This window comes from Scatophagus argus, chromosome 1 (genome assembly GCF_020382885.2).
Source record: "Scatophagus argus isolate fScaArg1 chromosome 1, fScaArg1.pri, whole genome shotgun sequence".
Lineage (NCBI taxonomy): Eukaryota > Metazoa > Chordata > Actinopteri > Scatophagidae > Scatophagus > Scatophagus argus.
This window is the reverse complement of record NC_058493.1, coordinates 10,341,390-10,359,738: the sequence shown is the minus strand read 5'-3', so window position 1 is coordinate 10,359,738 and position 18,349 is coordinate 10,341,390. Positions and strand designations below refer to the sequence as shown.

At 42.4% G+C, this 18,349-nt stretch overlaps 1 protein-coding gene across 2 annotated transcripts; it reads right to left on the bottom strand.

The window, feature by feature from the left end:
- Positions 1-4,626: 4,626 nt before the first annotated feature.
- On the bottom strand, positions 4,627-14,508 carry onecut1 (one cut homeobox 1). 2 transcript variants are annotated; one of them, XM_046377401.1, is made up of 2 exons: positions 13,028-14,508; positions 4,627-9,318 (listed from the first exon to the last, which is right to left on the bottom strand). In XM_046377401.1, exons 1-2 carry the CDS (start codon positions 14,103-14,105, stop codon positions 9,029-9,031), a joined length of 1,368 nt encoding a protein of 455 aa, XP_046233357.1. In that variant the 5' UTR covers positions 14,106-14,508; the 3' UTR covers positions 4,627-9,028. The 2 variants fall into 2 exon arrangements, with proteins under 2 accessions (XP_046233357.1, XP_046233445.1); XM_046377489.1 differs by having other exon boundaries at positions 13,043-14,506.
- Between the last annotated feature and the right edge of the window lie 3,841 nt (positions 14,509-18,349).

Genomic DNA, 18,349 nt, shown 5'->3' with positions numbered 1-18,349 from the left:
GACAGACTGTCAGTATAAAGCCCCTGAGAAGCTCCTTGGAATACATAATTGCGTGATTATAACATTCGATAGAAATGTTGATTCTTTGTGACTTCTAAAATTAAAGTTTTCGCTTGTGCATATTTAATGTAGATAGATCACTCTTGTTATCTTGTTATATCCAGAAACTAACGTTGGCCAATCATTGTAATGAGGATTGGCCTTTGACATAGTCGAACAATCACCGTTTAAAAAAAAAAAATTAAAAAGTAAAAATAAAATGAGAAGTAAACTTTAACATGTGACGTTAAAGAGGAAAAAATAAATGTAGAACCTAACAAATACCAGATGTAGTCCATTGTCATTTTGGCACAAATGAAAAAGGACAGAGGGAGAGCTCTTTGTTTTAATCTCTTCTCTGCTCTAACCTCTTGGAACAAAGGCAAAGGCCAAAATGAGGGCATTAAAATCTGCTTGACAAATCTTTTTGGCAGCTGTAGATGCACTTTGTCTGTTATTGTTTGCTATATACAAGTAGACTCTACAGAGTGGACTTGAATTTGGTTAAAATGACAAGTTTAACTGTAACCTTGTGGCCAGAGGGACTGACAATTTTTTACAGAATTGATGTCTGCCAGGCTGGTTGCTTTAAGCCTGTTGAATTTCGAATTGGCCTTGTTGCCCTTTGTTGATACCAGAGACAGGTTACCCATAGACTGTGGAGTCATAAAGTTCACAATATCACTGCAAACACAGACCATTTGATTATGGCTGTTGATGTGGCAATAGAGCAAAGTTTACTAAGCTGTGACAGACCTACACCAGAATGATGTTTAAGTGAAAAACCAAACTGTAAATCTGTAAGCCAGTTGTGATCTGCACATGTTAAAAACCAATTCACAGAAAAAAACAAAACTAGGTGGTGACCCATTAAAGGACAGTCGACCTCAAAATCAAAAATACTTGTTTTTCTTCTTGTTTGTAGATAAAATAAAATAAAGAAAATAAAACATTTGCAAAAATCAACAGCATTCTCTCATTCCAGAAATCGTGACCTAGTTTCTTTCACTGTCACTGTGGAAGACAGGCTGGATCTGCTCATGACTCTTTCTGACATGGTGAAGCTTAGAAGAAAGAAAGTACCTACATGAAACTGCTCACTACACAGTCTGTGACTTATCTTGATTAAGACATCTACAGACGAAATCTCCAAAACTCAGAAATTCATACCAAAAACGATCTAGGTGTATTTTGATTTTGGGGTGAACTTTCCCTTTAAAGTTTTAGCTTAGAAATAGCCATGTAAGGGCTGCTGTTAAAAGGGATTGGGTGATGGTGATGTCAGTCAGGGCTTAAAGAGCAGTTGATGTTGTTGTCAAAGGACGCAGACATAAACATAGTACAATCGTACACTCACTTTAATTTTATCTTAATTTAAAAGATAACAAGCAGACAAGTAGGCCCATTGACTCTCACTGACTTTTATTCAGAATTCAAAAATGACATGCTTGTTGTGCAGCTCTGTGAAGATCAGTGATGTCGAGTGGCAAAGGTGCTCAAACATTTTTTTAAATTATTTTTTTTCTGTTTATTTGTAGTTCTGCAAATAGTCAATCACAGTCCAACCTGGAACAAAGAGCTGAGGGTTTTTTTCATCTGAGCGTGAAAGGGAAGCTGATGTTCTAAGCTGTGATAACTGTACAGTTAGGGCTGTAGTTAGTATGATCATGTCATTTAGACATAAATCCTGGGGCTAACAGTAGAAATACATTTATATCAAACTGTTTTGGATTTAATATCTGAATACATTGTGCACAATGTTCAATGCAAATGAACCAAACATCTCATCAAGTATTGTTGTGGGCAGACAGTAGCTATAGGTATTGATTTTACTGTCTTTTACTGATTTTACTGGAGTTTAAATGATTTTCTTTTGGGGTGAATTTTCCCCTTTGTCTTTAGAAAAATCTATGTCATAGCCCCATCTAGTGGCAGGATACAAATAATGCAGCAAAAAGGAAAATCTATCTATCTATCTATCTATCTCCACAGTAAAACAAAAGAGAAAGAAGGGGGCAGCACTAAAACTCCAGAGACTCAAAGACAAATGTTGTACAGACAAGTGTGCACCTGAGGTCAGTGCAGCGTGGACATGTTGCCAGGTGTTGGGGGTTCCCTTGGGTCACAGTGCTGCAACTCCTTAGTCCTCATTCAAGGCAAGTACACGAGGTATCAGGGGTCGTCCTTCATCTGTTTCACACACTGCAGTGCCTCAATATGCTGTGACCCATTTAAAGCACTGAAAAGTGTATAGACGTACATGGGCCCAGAAACACACACAGAATAGTTTATTGATCTGTAGCAGGTAAGAAAAACCCATGAGCACTGTTTAGTTTTACAATTGCATTCATGTTCGTGTTCAAAAAAGCAGCACTTTTTTGCAGAACTCACTTCGACTGAAGGGAAATCTTAATGATTCAGCATACCAAGACATTTTGGACAATGCTGTGCTTCCAACTTTGTGGCAACAGTTTGTTGAAGGCCCTTTTCTATCCCAGCATGACTGTGTCCCAGTGCACAAAGCAAAGTCCATAAAGACATGGCTGGATGGTGTGGAAGAACTTGACTGGCCCACACAGAGTCTCAGAGTCTTCAACCCCATCCAACACCTCTTTGGGATGAGCTGGAACAGAGATTGTGAGTCAGACCTTTTGGTCCACCATCAGTGTCTGTCCTCACAAATGCTCTACTGCATGAATGGGCAAAAATTCCCACAGAAACACAGAAGTTACAGCAGTTCTTTTGTCTATACAGTGTAGTTTAGTTGAGACATTTGATTTTGTTCCTGTGGTAACACTGTATCCTAAAGGAAAAGTCTTTCTGGGCCTGGATCTAGTTTTTGTCGAAGTGGAGCCCTAAATAGGTCGAGATGTGCAGTCCAGTCCAATCGGGTTTAGCACCATAACCAAAAGTTTTCAGATCAGCTGAAGTGTGGATGCCCCACTTTGACTTCATTCATTTGTGATTATGTGCAAGTGAAGATAAGGTTAAAACGATGATCCAGGTAACTTTGCTTATCTTGTGACTTTGCTCAATTATAAATTTGCATTGGGATTTTTGGATTATTTAAAGGGCCAAACTTATTTTTTCTTTTCGAATATTTGGATTTCTCAACCAGCTGACTATTTTAAGTAGGCAGTACACTGTCAAAGTGGATGGTTCCTTGTCCATTGCACTTTGGAGGGTAAAGGTTATAATGACATGACACTGCAGTATGAAGAAATGGCTAAGTTACTCATAACTGAAGATTTTAGACCTGTGAAATATTTTTTTCAGGTTGAGAAACATTTTGAACAAATTCACCTTTGTTGTGGTACTGTGGTTCATTGTAAAATTTGATTCCAAGTCCACATTATCTTTTAAAGTTAAGAATTCTTCTAATGTCCTTTCAAAGATGCTGAGGTTTTTAGTTAATGACTGGTTTAAGGTGTTAAATATTTACAAACATCAGTCAAATGTAGCATTTATAAGAAAAAGACACGTTAGGTGAATACATCACAAGAACACAAGTGCATATATTTTAAAGATGGGCTCTCCAGTGCTTCCAACAATGATACATATATGACATAAACTATCCACTGATCTTCATGCACCTGCTTGTCTTGTCCTCTACTTCTTTATCTGATTTCATGTTTTATTGATTCAATTTGCCTGTGTGAGCACACATACCAAAAACAAAACAAAACAAAACAACAACAATAATAATAACATGAGGCAGGATGCAAAAGATGGAAATACCAACCGTTTATTTTCTACTTTTTGTGACTACAGAAATGTTGAAACATTTGAACACTGAAAAAAAGCTGGATGACATCATCACTTGCTTCTCAATTTTCTTTCTTTTTTTTCATTTGCTTAGCAATCACAACAGATGATATTGCACGGCACTGAGAAAGCAGTAGCAAAGCCTGGGAAACAGCAATGGCAAATCAAGTCATGAGACATGGAGTTATACATCTGAGATTAACACTGACAGCATTGCCTCTGTGGCACACACACGTGTTCACACACAGGCATTCACACGCACACACACACATGCACACGCGCGCGCAAACACACACACATACACGCACACACTCACATACACCCATACTGAAAACTGAAGAAGCATTGGGAGTTGAGAGGGAGGTTAAAAGAAAGAGATCAAGGTTGACAAGAGCACAAGGCTGACGAGAGCTATGAGATTTCATTTTGAAATTCAAGTGCAAGATGAACTACTATTGTAATCTATTCCTAAATGTCTATGACAACAAATATGCTTGTTTATCAAAACCCTTCAAGCATCTTTGTGTATGAATAGCTGGAGGACACCCCTCTACGGGTGAGAAACTAGTTCCCCAGTGTAAGAGATCCAGATGATTGTCTTAGGCGCTGTAGTATTGTTATGAGACTTGTAGCCAAGCTACCCATCATATGGGAACTCCTTATGGACAAAATAAAAAATACAAATGTGAAAATGGGGAGAAAATAGATCAACACTGCATCATCTATTTCCTCTTTAATACAGGCCTTCATAACTGTTTTGTAAGCACCTGTACTTTGCTGAAAAACTAACATTCTCCATTCTGTGACTATAATGACTGGACATTTTGGTGATGACCTTCAGTCCTTGGAGGTACTGTGCTTTCTGCATGACAGAGAGGAAACAGTTACTAACAGTAAGACCTCCAAGAGACAGTCAAACTTACTGCTGTGACATGCACCAATCAGCCACACACATACATACACACCAGCAATATGTGCACATTTTACCAATGAGCAAACACACCATAAAGAAATACATGCAAATGAGCACTCACTCACACACACACACGCACACTAGCATTCATCCAAAGACAGGAAAAGAAAGGAGCAATTCAGGTGATCGTTCCCATACACGCTCACACACTGATTCCTTTGATAAGGTTCTTTGCAGTTTTATTAGACTTTGCTCATAGTCATTGCACGAGTATGTACCAAAAGAACAGATACTAGATGGAGTGAGACGGCAGTACCACGGCAAAAAAACAGACCCAGCTCCGTGGTACAGCCCCTGGCAGACCGGCTGCCCAGCCTCCACTCCACCTCACTCGGTGTAAGAGACAGCAAAGTGAGCAGGACTTGCAGCCCTCATTTCAAATGCTTCAGATTGTACATTGGACAGGAGATTCCCCACATGGTTGAGTAAGCTTGTCTACACAGCCCTACGCCTTCTACATTCTATACCCGTGCGAATGGCAAATCAAAACTCAACAAGTCTACCTCACAAATGCCAGTGCTTTTCAACATTATACGTATTTTTTTTCCAATTTTTGGTTTGTTTTAAAAATCTTTGGATGTGCAGTAATACCCATAAAAGAACTATTTTTAAAAAGTCAAAAGAATAGAAAAAACACACACACACATACACACTGCTTTTTGCCAGCTGTTCAACAAAGTAGCTCCTGTATGACTTTGTTTGTGTTGGCAAATCAACTGTTTGGGTTTCTGGCAGTGTTTAAAACACACATTGAGATGCCGGCTAGGATTTAGTTGAAGAAGAATACAAACTACTCCTTTGTTATATCTAAGCATGGGAAATAAGGCTGTAACATAAAATTGTATTTTTTGTTTGTTTTTTTTTCCCCAAAAACCTACTATATACAAATCTAGAGTTTCTACAAATGCATAAATTAAAGCAGTGGTTAACCATTACAAAAATGCAATTAAATTAAAATCACGACACAGAAGTAGAGGAAAGGGAAAATATGAACACAATATCACAGCAGTTGGTTTTACCCTGTAAAAACAATAGTCTACCATCATAATATTGGCATAACCCAATGTCTGATAAAAAATACGCTTCTCCCGCCATCCCCTAAGTTTCATACATCAACCCTGAAACTTGTCCACCATGTCTTGAAACAGAGCACTTCTGCCAAAAAAAGGACTTCAAAATAGATAATCATACAGCTTTTTGAAGTAACAATAACAGTAACCACACGAGTAGAGTTCTGCCTTACTCACAGATAGACGTCTCAATGCAGAACTCAAAGGAATTATTACTATGAGGTATTCAGAGACATTGGTAAAGACATGCACGGCCAGAGTGCTGGACCTTCCTACACACAGCAGAGAGACAAGGTACGGGGAAGATGGGTTCGGGGGGGTGGGGGTGGGGGGGTAAAGGGGGCAGAAGGGGTGGAGAAACAAAGACCTTTGGTTTAATCTGCAGAACTGGACAACAGAAATTCCTTTGGTATGTTTTCATTGCATGGTTGCGCTGGCGAAAGCACCACGGTGTGATTAAAAAACAAAAAACCTTTTCCTTGTTTCTTCAGTAGTGGCCCTTCTACAGGCTGAGGTATTCACAGAGTCAAAGGTGAGAGGTCAACAGCGGTTTAACACTTTGGTTCAAGCAAGGCACTCGTCCTGGGAGTTTTAGAAAGATTGCAACACGTCTGCTTTCTGCTTTTCTGCTACTTTCAGGAACATGTCTGCCTACAGTTGAGTCAACAATCCTGCCCATGGCTATGTCAGCTTGTCTGCCTTTTGTCATGTAGAGATGTCTAGTCTACTCGGTGGATCGATATCATCAGCCTATAGATACACACGAAGAGGCAGGGCCAGTTAGAGAGTAATAGACACTGCGGAGGGGCACTCCATCATTTTCACATGGAATATTTTGAAACTAATCATGACCCTAGCTAAAAGTTTCATTTTTGATATTGTCACAGCGTCAACTTTGTTGTGGTTTTGTAATAAGTACAAAAAAAGGAAAACAAAAAAAGGCTGATCAGGTTACCTGTGAGTTCGCCATACCCCGCAGGCACCGGCATGGCCACTTGTGTGTACCTATGGCTGGATCAGCATATCTGCCTATAGCTACATCAGCATGACTACCTATGGAGCTGTAATCAGAGCACAGATGAAGCAAGAGACCGCACAGCAGGGTTGCATGGATTGAGTGCAGGTGGGAGGAGGAGAAAGGGGAGAAGAAAGGAAGAGAGGGGAAGAGACACAGAGGAGACGGGGGGAGGGGAGGCATACAACATCTTTTAACACCACTCATAGAGGCCGTGCAATGAGAAAAAATCTTTGGTTATCTTTGGTATCATCAAAGTGATAGAAATCACGTATGGAACTTTAGTGAGGTAGCATCTTTGGTTCACACTATAAAACATCAGCAGGTCTCAACACATTTTTGTTTCTTGTCGTCTTTTTGGTTTTTTCTTTCAGAGATGAAGAAGCAGCTCTCTCTCTCTCTCTCTTGCTTCTCCTTCAGCGCTTGTTCTGATGAATGTAGAGCTGCTAACCCTGGCCATGAGGAGGATGATGGCAAGGGGCCAGCTCAATATATTTAACGATATGCTGCCCTGGGCCAGCCCCGTGTAGTGCTTTCCTCCTAGTGCTGAAATGCATAGCTTACCAGGGGAGCAGAGGCAGGATGGATGGGGGTGGGGGTAAGGGGGGCAGATTGGCAACAGATGGGGAGGGGTGCTTTTGTATTCAGGTGACGAGCTGACATTGCTGTGTAAGCGCCTGAAAGTGATTTGATCATTGATATCATCCCCGCCATCCAACACATTTGACGAGGAGGAAAAAAAATCAAATACTTATGAAGCACACGACGATAAAACGATGCTGAATGCTTATTATTTGAGTGGTGACACAGTTTGTCCTCAAAAACCCCCATCTGAAGCTGTCTGTCTCCCTCACAGTGTCAAGACCACACTCAGAGCACAACAGCATCCTTTGTGCTCACGTTTGCAGAGAAAATGCACTGCTGAATGGATTAGTGTTTCTTTGCCAGCTGCTGGTATTTGAACACATCAACTTGAGCTAAATATGTAGGTGTAAAGTTAAACAGATTTACAGGAAAGGATGTATCTGTAATGATTCATCTTTACAATGAGCATTCACAGGAACATTCAAAGACCACTTGTAAAGATATAACTGGAATATTTAGCTTGATTATAGAAGGCATCTACAAGGCAATAGTTAATTTTAAGGGTTGTGTCATATAATATTTCCAGTTGCAGGGAGCGCATATTTAACTCAAAATGTTGTATGTACCGTAAGCAGTAACATTCTCTTCATTTTGGCTCCTAACAGTCAGTCTCAGGAGGTAAGGGAGGAAATGAGGTAAAAATACTCTTAAGATTATCAACTACAAAATATACTCTTTGGTCAAATTACTTCATAGCAGGTTCTTAAGTGGTTTGATTTCCAAGATGCACGAGAGGCTTCAGGGTGTAGAAGGCTTTGGTTTCTCTTGTTTTTTCTTTGTTTTTTTAATTATTCAATGTTTCAGCATGTTGGAAGAAAGCACTACGATGTGGGTTGAGGTCAGGGGGTTTCGATTTGGCTTAGGGGTTTGGGGTTATGGTTTTGGGTTAGCAGTCTACACATGGGCATTTCCCTGTCTGTCCGGAATGCTTGATAGAAAGACAGACAGCTGGAGAGACAGACAGTCCACCTCCACCGATCCAAACAAGGTTGCACAACAATCCAGTCGGCTCCCGTAGGATTTTTTTTTGTCTTTAACGTTGATTGGCCAATCCCACCGGAGCTCCACATTCTGGTTGTTTTTCAAGGGTGTGGACAGCTGCAGGTCAGACTGCCAAGAGGCTGATTAAACTTCCATTTAGGGACCCATCATTAAAACCAACCAATCAGATTAAAGATAAGGATGGTGAATGATAGATTGATACTGGGTGGGGAGGCGCGGGGATGTAGTAAAGCTATAGACCAGTGACAGTGAGTGTGTGTGTGAGGGGGTAAAACTATAGTCTTTTTGCAGTATGTTACACATAAAAGTGTTGCTGAAACAAACATTTCAAAGCAGGTCAAACAAGAAGTCTTTGGTTTGTTTTTTTCATCTTTGGATACTATAAATATCAATATAGTACAGGTTTAAGGGCAAAACGTTGCTTAAAGGTCTTTTTAAGTTTCTCTTTGTTTCTCTTAAGTTTTAAAGCTTTTCCACCGAGGTTGAGTCAGTCCATGAGTTGGTCAAATCAGTCCGTCTTCAGGCTTTGGTGCAGGCATTGGGGACAGAGTTGACTGAGTGGCCGGTGCCGTCGTCCACCCACTTATCTAGGCTCCGGCGGCGTGCGTTCATAAAGAAGTTGCTGACTGTGGCCAGCTCGAGGCCCAGCTGCTGGGCAATGGTGACCTGCAACTCTTTGGATGGACGCTTGTTTTCCTTAAAGATGGCGTGGAGAGTCCGCCGCTGCACATCCGTGAACACCAGCCGGGGCTTCTTGGTCATGTTCCCTCGCTCGCTTCTGCCGTGGTCTTGTTCCTTACGCTTGCATGCTGTGTGTGATTCAGGAGGGAGACAAACAGAAAGAGAGAGAGTGTGTGTTTGTGAAAGAGGGCAGAATATGCTGATGTAAAAACAAGAATTATGGCAGAAAACATATGAGCATCTTGTCCACCACACCTAAACCTTGACTTTAATGGACGTTCTGAATATCTTTACGTACTGACTCATGTATTAGCTCAGTGGCTGTTTAAAATAGATTGTTGTGGTGCACAAATACACATTCAAAATAAACTTTTCATAGATACATATATCAAGACAATTCAGGGTTTGTTTTACTTCTGAGACCACAACACTTTAGTATTTGTATTGCTAATATGAAGTGTGCACGCATCAAGTAATTGTATTATATAAACTGTATTATCTTGGATACAAAGACCATGTCAGCGGTAAATTTCTATTTTAGGGACTGATAGGGTAATGAGCACAGTGTAACATGGGACTACAAATGGTGATAAGACTTAAAAAGATTTTATCTGTAATGTGACTACAGAATCATGCAACAGTTCTGCAGGCTGGAAACAGTGTTACTTTTGGGCCAGTCGTCCCGGTGTACGGGGAATAATAGCGGAGTTGAACTCTTGCGCTCTCTTCTGTTGGTCCAGAGTGGGAGCTCCTCCACTTCCGGTGTGGAGCAGACTGACGGGAACAATGAGCGCTGTCTGCGGTGCTGAAAACAACTCCGGCTCTGGACCAACGAACTACACATCATCCAATTTTGGAAAGACGAACTTAGAAATCCGTTTTGACGTCAACCCAAGCCTCCCTTCACGTAATCTTGACGTTAGGCACATTTTATTTTCATTTTAAGTCCTCGCACCACCATTCAAATTGAGGCTCATCGATGGGCAGAGACCAGGAGGGGGCAGACATGGGCTGCTGGAGAAAGGCCCAATACTTTAATCATAAAGCGACTCTTAAACCAGAGCTGATTCGTTTTGTAAAATAGTCAAAGTGAATAAAAACATTTAATTATCGAGAACAGGAATGTTATGGGGAATCCCCTTATAAACGACGTTTATACACAATTAAATATGGAGAAAATTTGCCAGGAAGAACCAGAAGCGCATTGCTGCATTATAAAATGACTACGAGTTTTTCATTACATAAGCATTAGTTAGCTTAGCTTAGCCTATGACTCCACATTACTATGGTACCCGTATTGGTCCTTTCGTCTTATAGTATCGCACTAAATGCTAAGCTCCATTTGAGAGACACTGAAATACGCAGAATTATTAAATCAAGCTGATTCGGCCGTTCCCACCTGCTATCCCAATCCAAACACACCCCCTCTCTGGCGTGTGGTAAAGTACAGTGCAGCGACCTGTCCGCATGACCATAAACTGGAGGATGGTAGTCAGTACGAGCAGCCCGGTGTCTCCAGTGCTGGTAAATATTAACAGAGAACCGGAGCTCGTCGTGTTAGGGCTGCTATAAATCAGCAGGAGTGAAGGCCACTCAGACAGCAGGAGCCACCACACAGCGGCCCGGCCCCGGCACTGGAGGCCCGGACAGAGAAGCAGCTTTCCCAGGACCCGGGGGGGGGGGGGGGGGGGTAACAGGGGCCTCGTTATCAACCTAATCACACACACACACGTACACACACTGCTGCTGCTCCCGGCTAATCATTACAAACACACAGATAACTCCACACACTCAAACAGACTGCACACAGTGGGCTCACTGACACTGTGTGACGATGGTCCCGCGTTTCATAATCTCACAGAGAGCACACAGAACAACAAACAGACCTCTGTGCTGACATGCTGCAAATATTCAACTGGAAAACCGGCCCTCTAACTACAGCTTTCATCCTCCTTTAATGTAAGCGGCTGATATTCAATAGCAATTAAAAGAAAAAAGAAACACCAGTAAAAAGGGAATCAACATTGAAGACTGTTTCCGCAAATACAACCGATTTACTGAGGATGAATTGATCTCTCATCTGTGAATTCATTAATGCTGCCCTGTAACTTATCGGCCTACTTTGGAACCTATTCTGTTCTATTCTATTCTATTTTATTTAAGCAAATTCAAATGGGTAATTGAATACGTGGGAAAAAGAGAAAAGACCCGAGATTAATTTCAGAAGCCTAAAATCAATAAGTATATCACATCTACTTCAGGACACGATCACATCACCGAACGGATCAATAAAATGGCGCTCAGCCCAGTCGCTCCAAATTAATTTAGCTTTTAACTGTAAAATTTTCTCCTCTCCCAACCATTTTTTAAAGTTTTCAAACAATAATACAATTCATTTTAATTTTTTTTTTTTTTTTTGCTGGAGAACCTGGATTTTACTCAAGAACCTTGGTAATATATATATAAAAAACTCAATAGAACTGGACATTTACTTTTCCAAGACCATATGAATTTCTCTTCCTTAAAAAAAAAAACAATCGCCGTTCTGATGTTTGTTTTAATTACAGGCTGATCAATAATTATCATGTACCAAACCAGCTTTCAAAAATGAAATGATTTTTTAAAACTCATTTGGAAAAGCCAGAGATAAAATTCCATCTTCAATCTCAAAATCCAAACACACACACACACACACACACACAGACACCACACAGCAGCAGCAAAAGAAGAAGAGGAAGAAGGAGAAGAAGATGGGAAAACTGGAAAAAATCTATTGCGATTACACTCACGTGTACACGCGCGAGCATGCGCGTACACACACGTAGGTAAATACACGCACCTTTCCTTGTAAGGGGCAGCAGCCTCACAAAAATGGCCATTTGTGGGTCACTGGTTGGGCCTATAAACGTTAAGAAAAATCAAATGGGTGTCTGAGAACGCGCACGTGCAACTGGGGCATCGTGGAGCGTCCTGATGGACTCGTGCGTACCTCGGGGACAAATTAATACAGAGATCTATCAGTTAATTAGACAATCTTAAGTCAAGTCAGGGTTAGTTTACGTCCACAACATAAACACGTGCTCTCTGGTTTATTGTCTAATTTTACCACAGTGAAACACAAAGCTAATTTCACAGAGTATATAATGCATGACTTCAGCTTTACTCTGCATTTATATTTAGTTTATCACAGGCTCTCAAGAACACGTGCACACGCACTCTGTGTTTACACCAAGGGCAACACCAGAAAGGCTGATCAGTTGCATCTACACCAAAATAAACACATTCCTAACGATTTCTGGGCGAAGGATCGGCTTACGCACACGGTCCGGCGGTCGATATTTTGAGGTAAAATGACATGAGCACTTGTTTCACACAACCCAAAAATCAGTGCAGAGACAAAAAAAGGATGCGTATTGATATCAGGCCACTCATTTGGTGCTCCAGCATCAGCTTGGAGAGGCACTTCTCAACTTTAGCGTCTGCACATTTTGAAGTAAATATCTCTCAGTTGGAAGCTATTTTAAAGAAATCAAGAAACCCTGAGACAAGTTTAATGTCTGGAGGCATGATGTTGCATGTTACTGGGATAAAGGACTGTCAGTCTACAGGGAACATTTGTCCTGAATGCCATCCTGCTGTGAACCCAGCAATTACACTATTGCACGAACATGTTTTCTTTGTTATAATAAAAACTACAAAATCAGTTTTGGCTCCCAACCCACTTGATCCGTTGATAAATATGAGGTTGCATTCAGGGCTAATGATCCTGTTGGAGCATGGAGTTTTTTTTTTCCACAACAACACATTCAGAGGATGAAAACCAAAAGTGGGCTTTACCGAGGCTTCGCTCACCTGCGAGCCTGAGCGCACTCATGCGTTGGAACTCAGGCTCCTGCAGCCATTTCCACATGCGGCGGAAGGTCTCTCTGCCGGACTTGAGCTTGGACCAGGGTTTGGGGTTTCTCAGCAGGTCGGACAGGGTCCCCTGGGACCTGCACAGGACCCGCTGGGCAAAGATGGCCTGAGGGATGCTGTAGCGCTTCAGCTCTGTGGTGATCCTCTGCGCCACCTCTTTGGTATTCACCTCCTCCATCTGGCCCCCAGAAACACCTCCCCCGCCACCGCCGCCCCCTTGCTGACCGGGCCCGGAGGCCTGCTCCCGGCTGTTCCCCAGCCCCTGGCCGTGCCCTTGCGCACCAAGGTGGGCGTGCGGGTGGTGGTGGAGGCCGTTGATTTGTACCATGCCCGCTGAGGAGCTCATGTGCTGCTCCGTGTGTCTGCCGAGCATGGCCGGGTGGTGAGCCTCAAATCCGCTGGGGGTGAGCATCTTCTCACCAGGCATGGCAGCGCCGGGATGAGCGTAGGGAGGGATACCGGCCTGGGTCGTGTGTATGCTGGCCAGACCGGATCCAGACAACGGGGACAGACTCTGGCCCATACAGGGATCCTTGTGATGATATGCGGGATACAGACTGTTCATCGGCGCCAGACTCCGGTCCTCTCGCATCAACGTGAAGCTGCCGCTAACATTTCCGGGGATCCTCTGGTGGGGATGAGGGTGTGGATGATGGGGATGGTGGTGGTGGTGGTGATGATGGGGAGGAAACTTGTCGGACACGGTGGAGATGGGGGGTAAGGGCTGCAGGGGGGTTAGGGTGGTGTAAGTGCTGCTTGCACTCATGCCAGGGGGGGCTTCACACATGCTGATGGCTGGATGCAGGTGTCCGGGGTGGCTGGGGTGATAGTCTCCGCTGTCCAGAAGGGTCGCCATGCCCATAGCACGGTGGCTCAGACCCCGGGGGCTTGGACGGGAATGTGGACTGTGACCACTCAGCAGCTCTCCGTGACCGGTCACGGACTCATGGCTCACTCCGTGCAGGTCTCCAATATTCTCCATAGACAGCTGTGCGTTCATGGTCCGGGCAGCGCTGTGGACAAACCATCTATCTGACCTACCGCAGTTAGCTGTCGTCCAGAAGTCCACACGTCCAGTAAAGTTCAGTTTTCTTTTGTTTTTCTTCTTGCAGCAGCCTCCTTTGCTTTTGCCTCCTCTCCGTCCTTATAGTCTTTTTGATTATTTTCTCCCTCCTACCTCTGACGCTTTGTTTTTGCAGTGGAAACCCCTTTTCCGGATCCCCCTTTTCTTGATATTTTTTCTTATTTTTTTTTTAATTAAATTTTGCGATTCTCTTTATGATTCAAGCCCCCCCACCGTCAACCAGCTGTCCTTGCACTCCGGTCGGGTGCCGCGCCATCTCTCTAGTTGTGTGTCTCCGGCCCCTCTTCCACCGCAGCACAGATCGCTGTCTACACATGCGCACTGTGTACACCCATCTCCTCCCATACTCTCTCTCTCTCTCTCGCTCTCTCTCTGTCAAACACACACACAAACACGCACACCGCCCATTGCTGTGACGTCAGCCACCCTATTAAGGACGGGAGGTATCCAACTACCTGCTAAAAGCTATTCTCCCCTATGAACCGCACTCTGCAGCCTTTCGCCTTTACTGAAATGTGAAAAATGCTAATAGACGGATCTCTAATAAAATCTTGACCGAATCGACCGATGGGGATGGACTGGATTCACCGCCTAATGTTTAATTGCCAACTGTTATTTAGAAAATGTTAAATTCATTAGGGCTATAATGAGGCTTTATTTTCAGTCCTCCTTAAATGATTAGGTGCAAATGAAGTAAACTTCCGGGTTCATTTGGAGTTGATTTTTAACTAGTGAGGTCTGGGATTCAAAACCTCCAATGAAAACACGCTTAATTATTCTCAAGAAAATAGAAAAGGGGGCTTCAGGGATCATAGAACAAAGCATGATGATTTAATTAGCCACTACAGGACTGCCACTAAACTTAGATCCTATGTATTCACGTACATCACATACACCCAGTCTTTGGTTATTAGGCTACTTCAGCTGCACCCCCACCACCCACCCGCACACCCCTGCCAAATATGTGGCGGTTTAAACAAATGAAGATGACTGTAGTACCTTCTCCTGTGATAGAAAAAGATGAACAGATGCGTCTATTGTTCAGACATTAGGCTTAACGAACCAAGCCCAGCACTGTGTGTGTGTGTGTGTGTGTTCTAATTGGAGTTAGACACATGCACACTGAATTCTTCACTTTGAATAAATGTAAAGAAACGACCCAAACATAATGACATTAAAAAAATAAAGCACCAACATGCTATTAATTCAAGTAAGAGAATATTTATTTTTGTTTACGGAAACATCCAAATGATACAGATTCACACAGACACTCGCAAACATATTCACAGCATCTCCACAAAATCCAAGGCCATGGAGGAAATGACACGCTGACACATAACATGACCGGTACCCCTGTGTTGCTGTAGTGTATTAAGGTGCATGAGTGTTAAACTCCCCAAACATGCAGCCGGATGAAAGCCTGCCCCTACGTTCATGTCAGAGGCCGTTTAGTCTAATAGAGCAGTAGAGCAGGGCGTCCTCAGCCGGCCGAGGTGACAGCTTGCAGCGGTCAGTGTCCTGCTGGACCCCCTGCTGAATGAGGGACATGTCAAAGGTGACGCTTCAAGACTCCCAAAGCCAACATCTGCGGGGGTGGGGGGGCAGATTAACCTTTCAGACTTTTCCCTGTCCTGGACCTGCTAGGGGCCCCGCATCTGTCAGGGTCCCCACAATAGACCCAGCGCTCGGTTGAACGAGTTAAATAAAAGAAAAGAAAAAAAGAGAGAGAAGTTAAACTGTCTCTGATGTGAAGTCAGTGTCAACGGCGTGTGTGTGACGTGTGTCGAGACAAAAGGACACTAATTCCTCGAAGTGTGGCCGTCCAACCGTGTAGTCCTGAGGACATAATAGACTTTAGAGGCAAACAAATAGGACTAACAACAGGGAATCAAAAACACGGTGAACATACGCACACATTTATTTGAAATCAGGTCTGTCATGCTGTATATTGAAAGAGGCTACAGGCACTTTATTTTCATTTAATTACAATTAAATCCGATTTGAAATTATGAAATTAAACAACTGATAATATCAAATATTATAGCTTTTATTTTTTACCGTGCGGGACTTTTCTTTCTGTTTTTATTTCGCTGCACACTCAGTGACAAACGAGATGCAGACAGACTGAGGAGTATGAAAGGCCACGGATTGGCCTTACAAGGCAGCAAAGCTCATCTACACATTCTCATGCGGATCGATAGGCTCCTGCCATGTCTGCACGACCTGAGCCGTGTGTTTATGTGTGTTGGCTCTCCATGGCCATTGTGCCGAAATACAGGCCTGCTCCTAAGAGCCGCTGACATTTGCTTTGCAGAGAATATAAGGGACGCTGGTTTCTGAGCAGTGCTGAAAGAGGACGCGTTTCAAGCGGGATTTAAACTCGATTAGTACAAAAGACACAGAGGCCGGCAAGTAGTGCCTCCCAGAGACATGCATGTGGATATGCAGACGAGTCTGGGAAAAATGTTCTTCTATTTTCTCTGTAATACAGTTTCATGTGAAAATAAACTCCGCGTCAGAGCAATACGAGGCCAGACAGTGGACACCCGAAGCCACTTCCAGGTTTCACACTGATTAATAATCAGGGGCATCATTCCCGTGAAGCCCGCAGCAGCAGCATATGCGAGCAGAGCCATGCCTCGCAGAGAGGACCAGGGATCAATATTTCGTCGGTTCTGCAGTGTGACACAGCGTTGCGAGCATTATAGATGTTCAAAATGACAATTACAGCTTGTTTGGGAATAAGCCTTATCTAAATGGCATCTGGTGAAACTAAACTTTTATAAATGAGGCTACTTGAGTTTGGACTATATTGTCATTTATGGCGGATGAACCCATATGATATAAGGGCACATGCACTGGGAAAGTGAATTAGCCTTTTGAAAATAAATCGCAATGTTCTTGTTTCATCCTTCGGAACCCATAAACTAATTTATTGGTTCACCTTCTAACTCTCGAGTTTCATAAATAGGCTATTGTTGCTCTACAAATTTATTTTATGCTTTTCTTTTTCTCCCCCCAATCCTCATCAAAAATTAAGAACACTTGCGGAAAATACAGATGTGCTGAATGTTAAAATAGCCGAGGAGATGTGAAATTATACCTTTCTGTGCTCTTTTCTAAAATTGTGCATTGCAGTGTTTGTGGTTGGCCTTTACAGCATATTTGAAGTATGGGCCTTGAAAACACACCACACAGCACCAATCGATACTGAATAAAATTATAATTCCTGGAGGAACTCAGGCTCAGGCCTTTGATTTCTTAGAATAAATAAGCCTAAAAATATACGTTTTCTACACGTATTTTAAATGCACTTACCTTATTTTAAATGTATTTATGTGTCTAGCATTTTTTTCTTTTTTAAATGAGGCAATTACTTAAATTGGGAAGCGAGTTTTATTCTGAAGGAAAACACACACACGTCTAATTATTAAAGCTGTACCGACGGCGCTGATTTTAATTTGCTTCACTTTATTTTAAGCCTGCTTAAGCTACTTCAAAATAAAGTAGCATAAAAATAAGCAACATAAATAAAACAACAACAACAAAACATTTCGATCTCACTGACAACAAGTTAGAATCCAAGATTACATTTAGAGCTAAAGAGAGATCACAGAGATCACCTTCTTTTAAAGCTTTAAATCCCCTATTAGAGCATTTAAGTTTTCTAAGTCAAAACGTGAATAACATAACCAAAGAGGAAGAAATAAACCTCTGACTTATAATAATAAAACGACAAGGTTTTCCTCTCTATTTATTGAGGAATTTGCTTTTTATTTTAAATGTTTCCTTAATGAATAAAAATGCCATCATGTCCGAGCAGCAGATGCCGGACCTGCTGCCTTGCTCAGGGGTAAATCAACTGCCTCTGCCCTTGTGTTATTCCGCGTCACTTGCTCTGATTCGTGCGCTCATGTGAAATTAATAAGGCATCACTTTACATTAAGGTGTCCATATGCCGCCCAATTACGCCCAGTAACTTTAGTGAGACTCCAATTATGACAACAAAACCGTGTCAACGATAGCCAAACCAGCCCCACCGTGATGCTCCAAATGTGCGCTTCAAATCCAAATGGCTTCTTGCTTTATGGACATTAATAATCAGTTTTAGGAGAGCTGAAAAGCATCTTCCGAATTTCAGGTGAAGCTGCTAAAAAAAA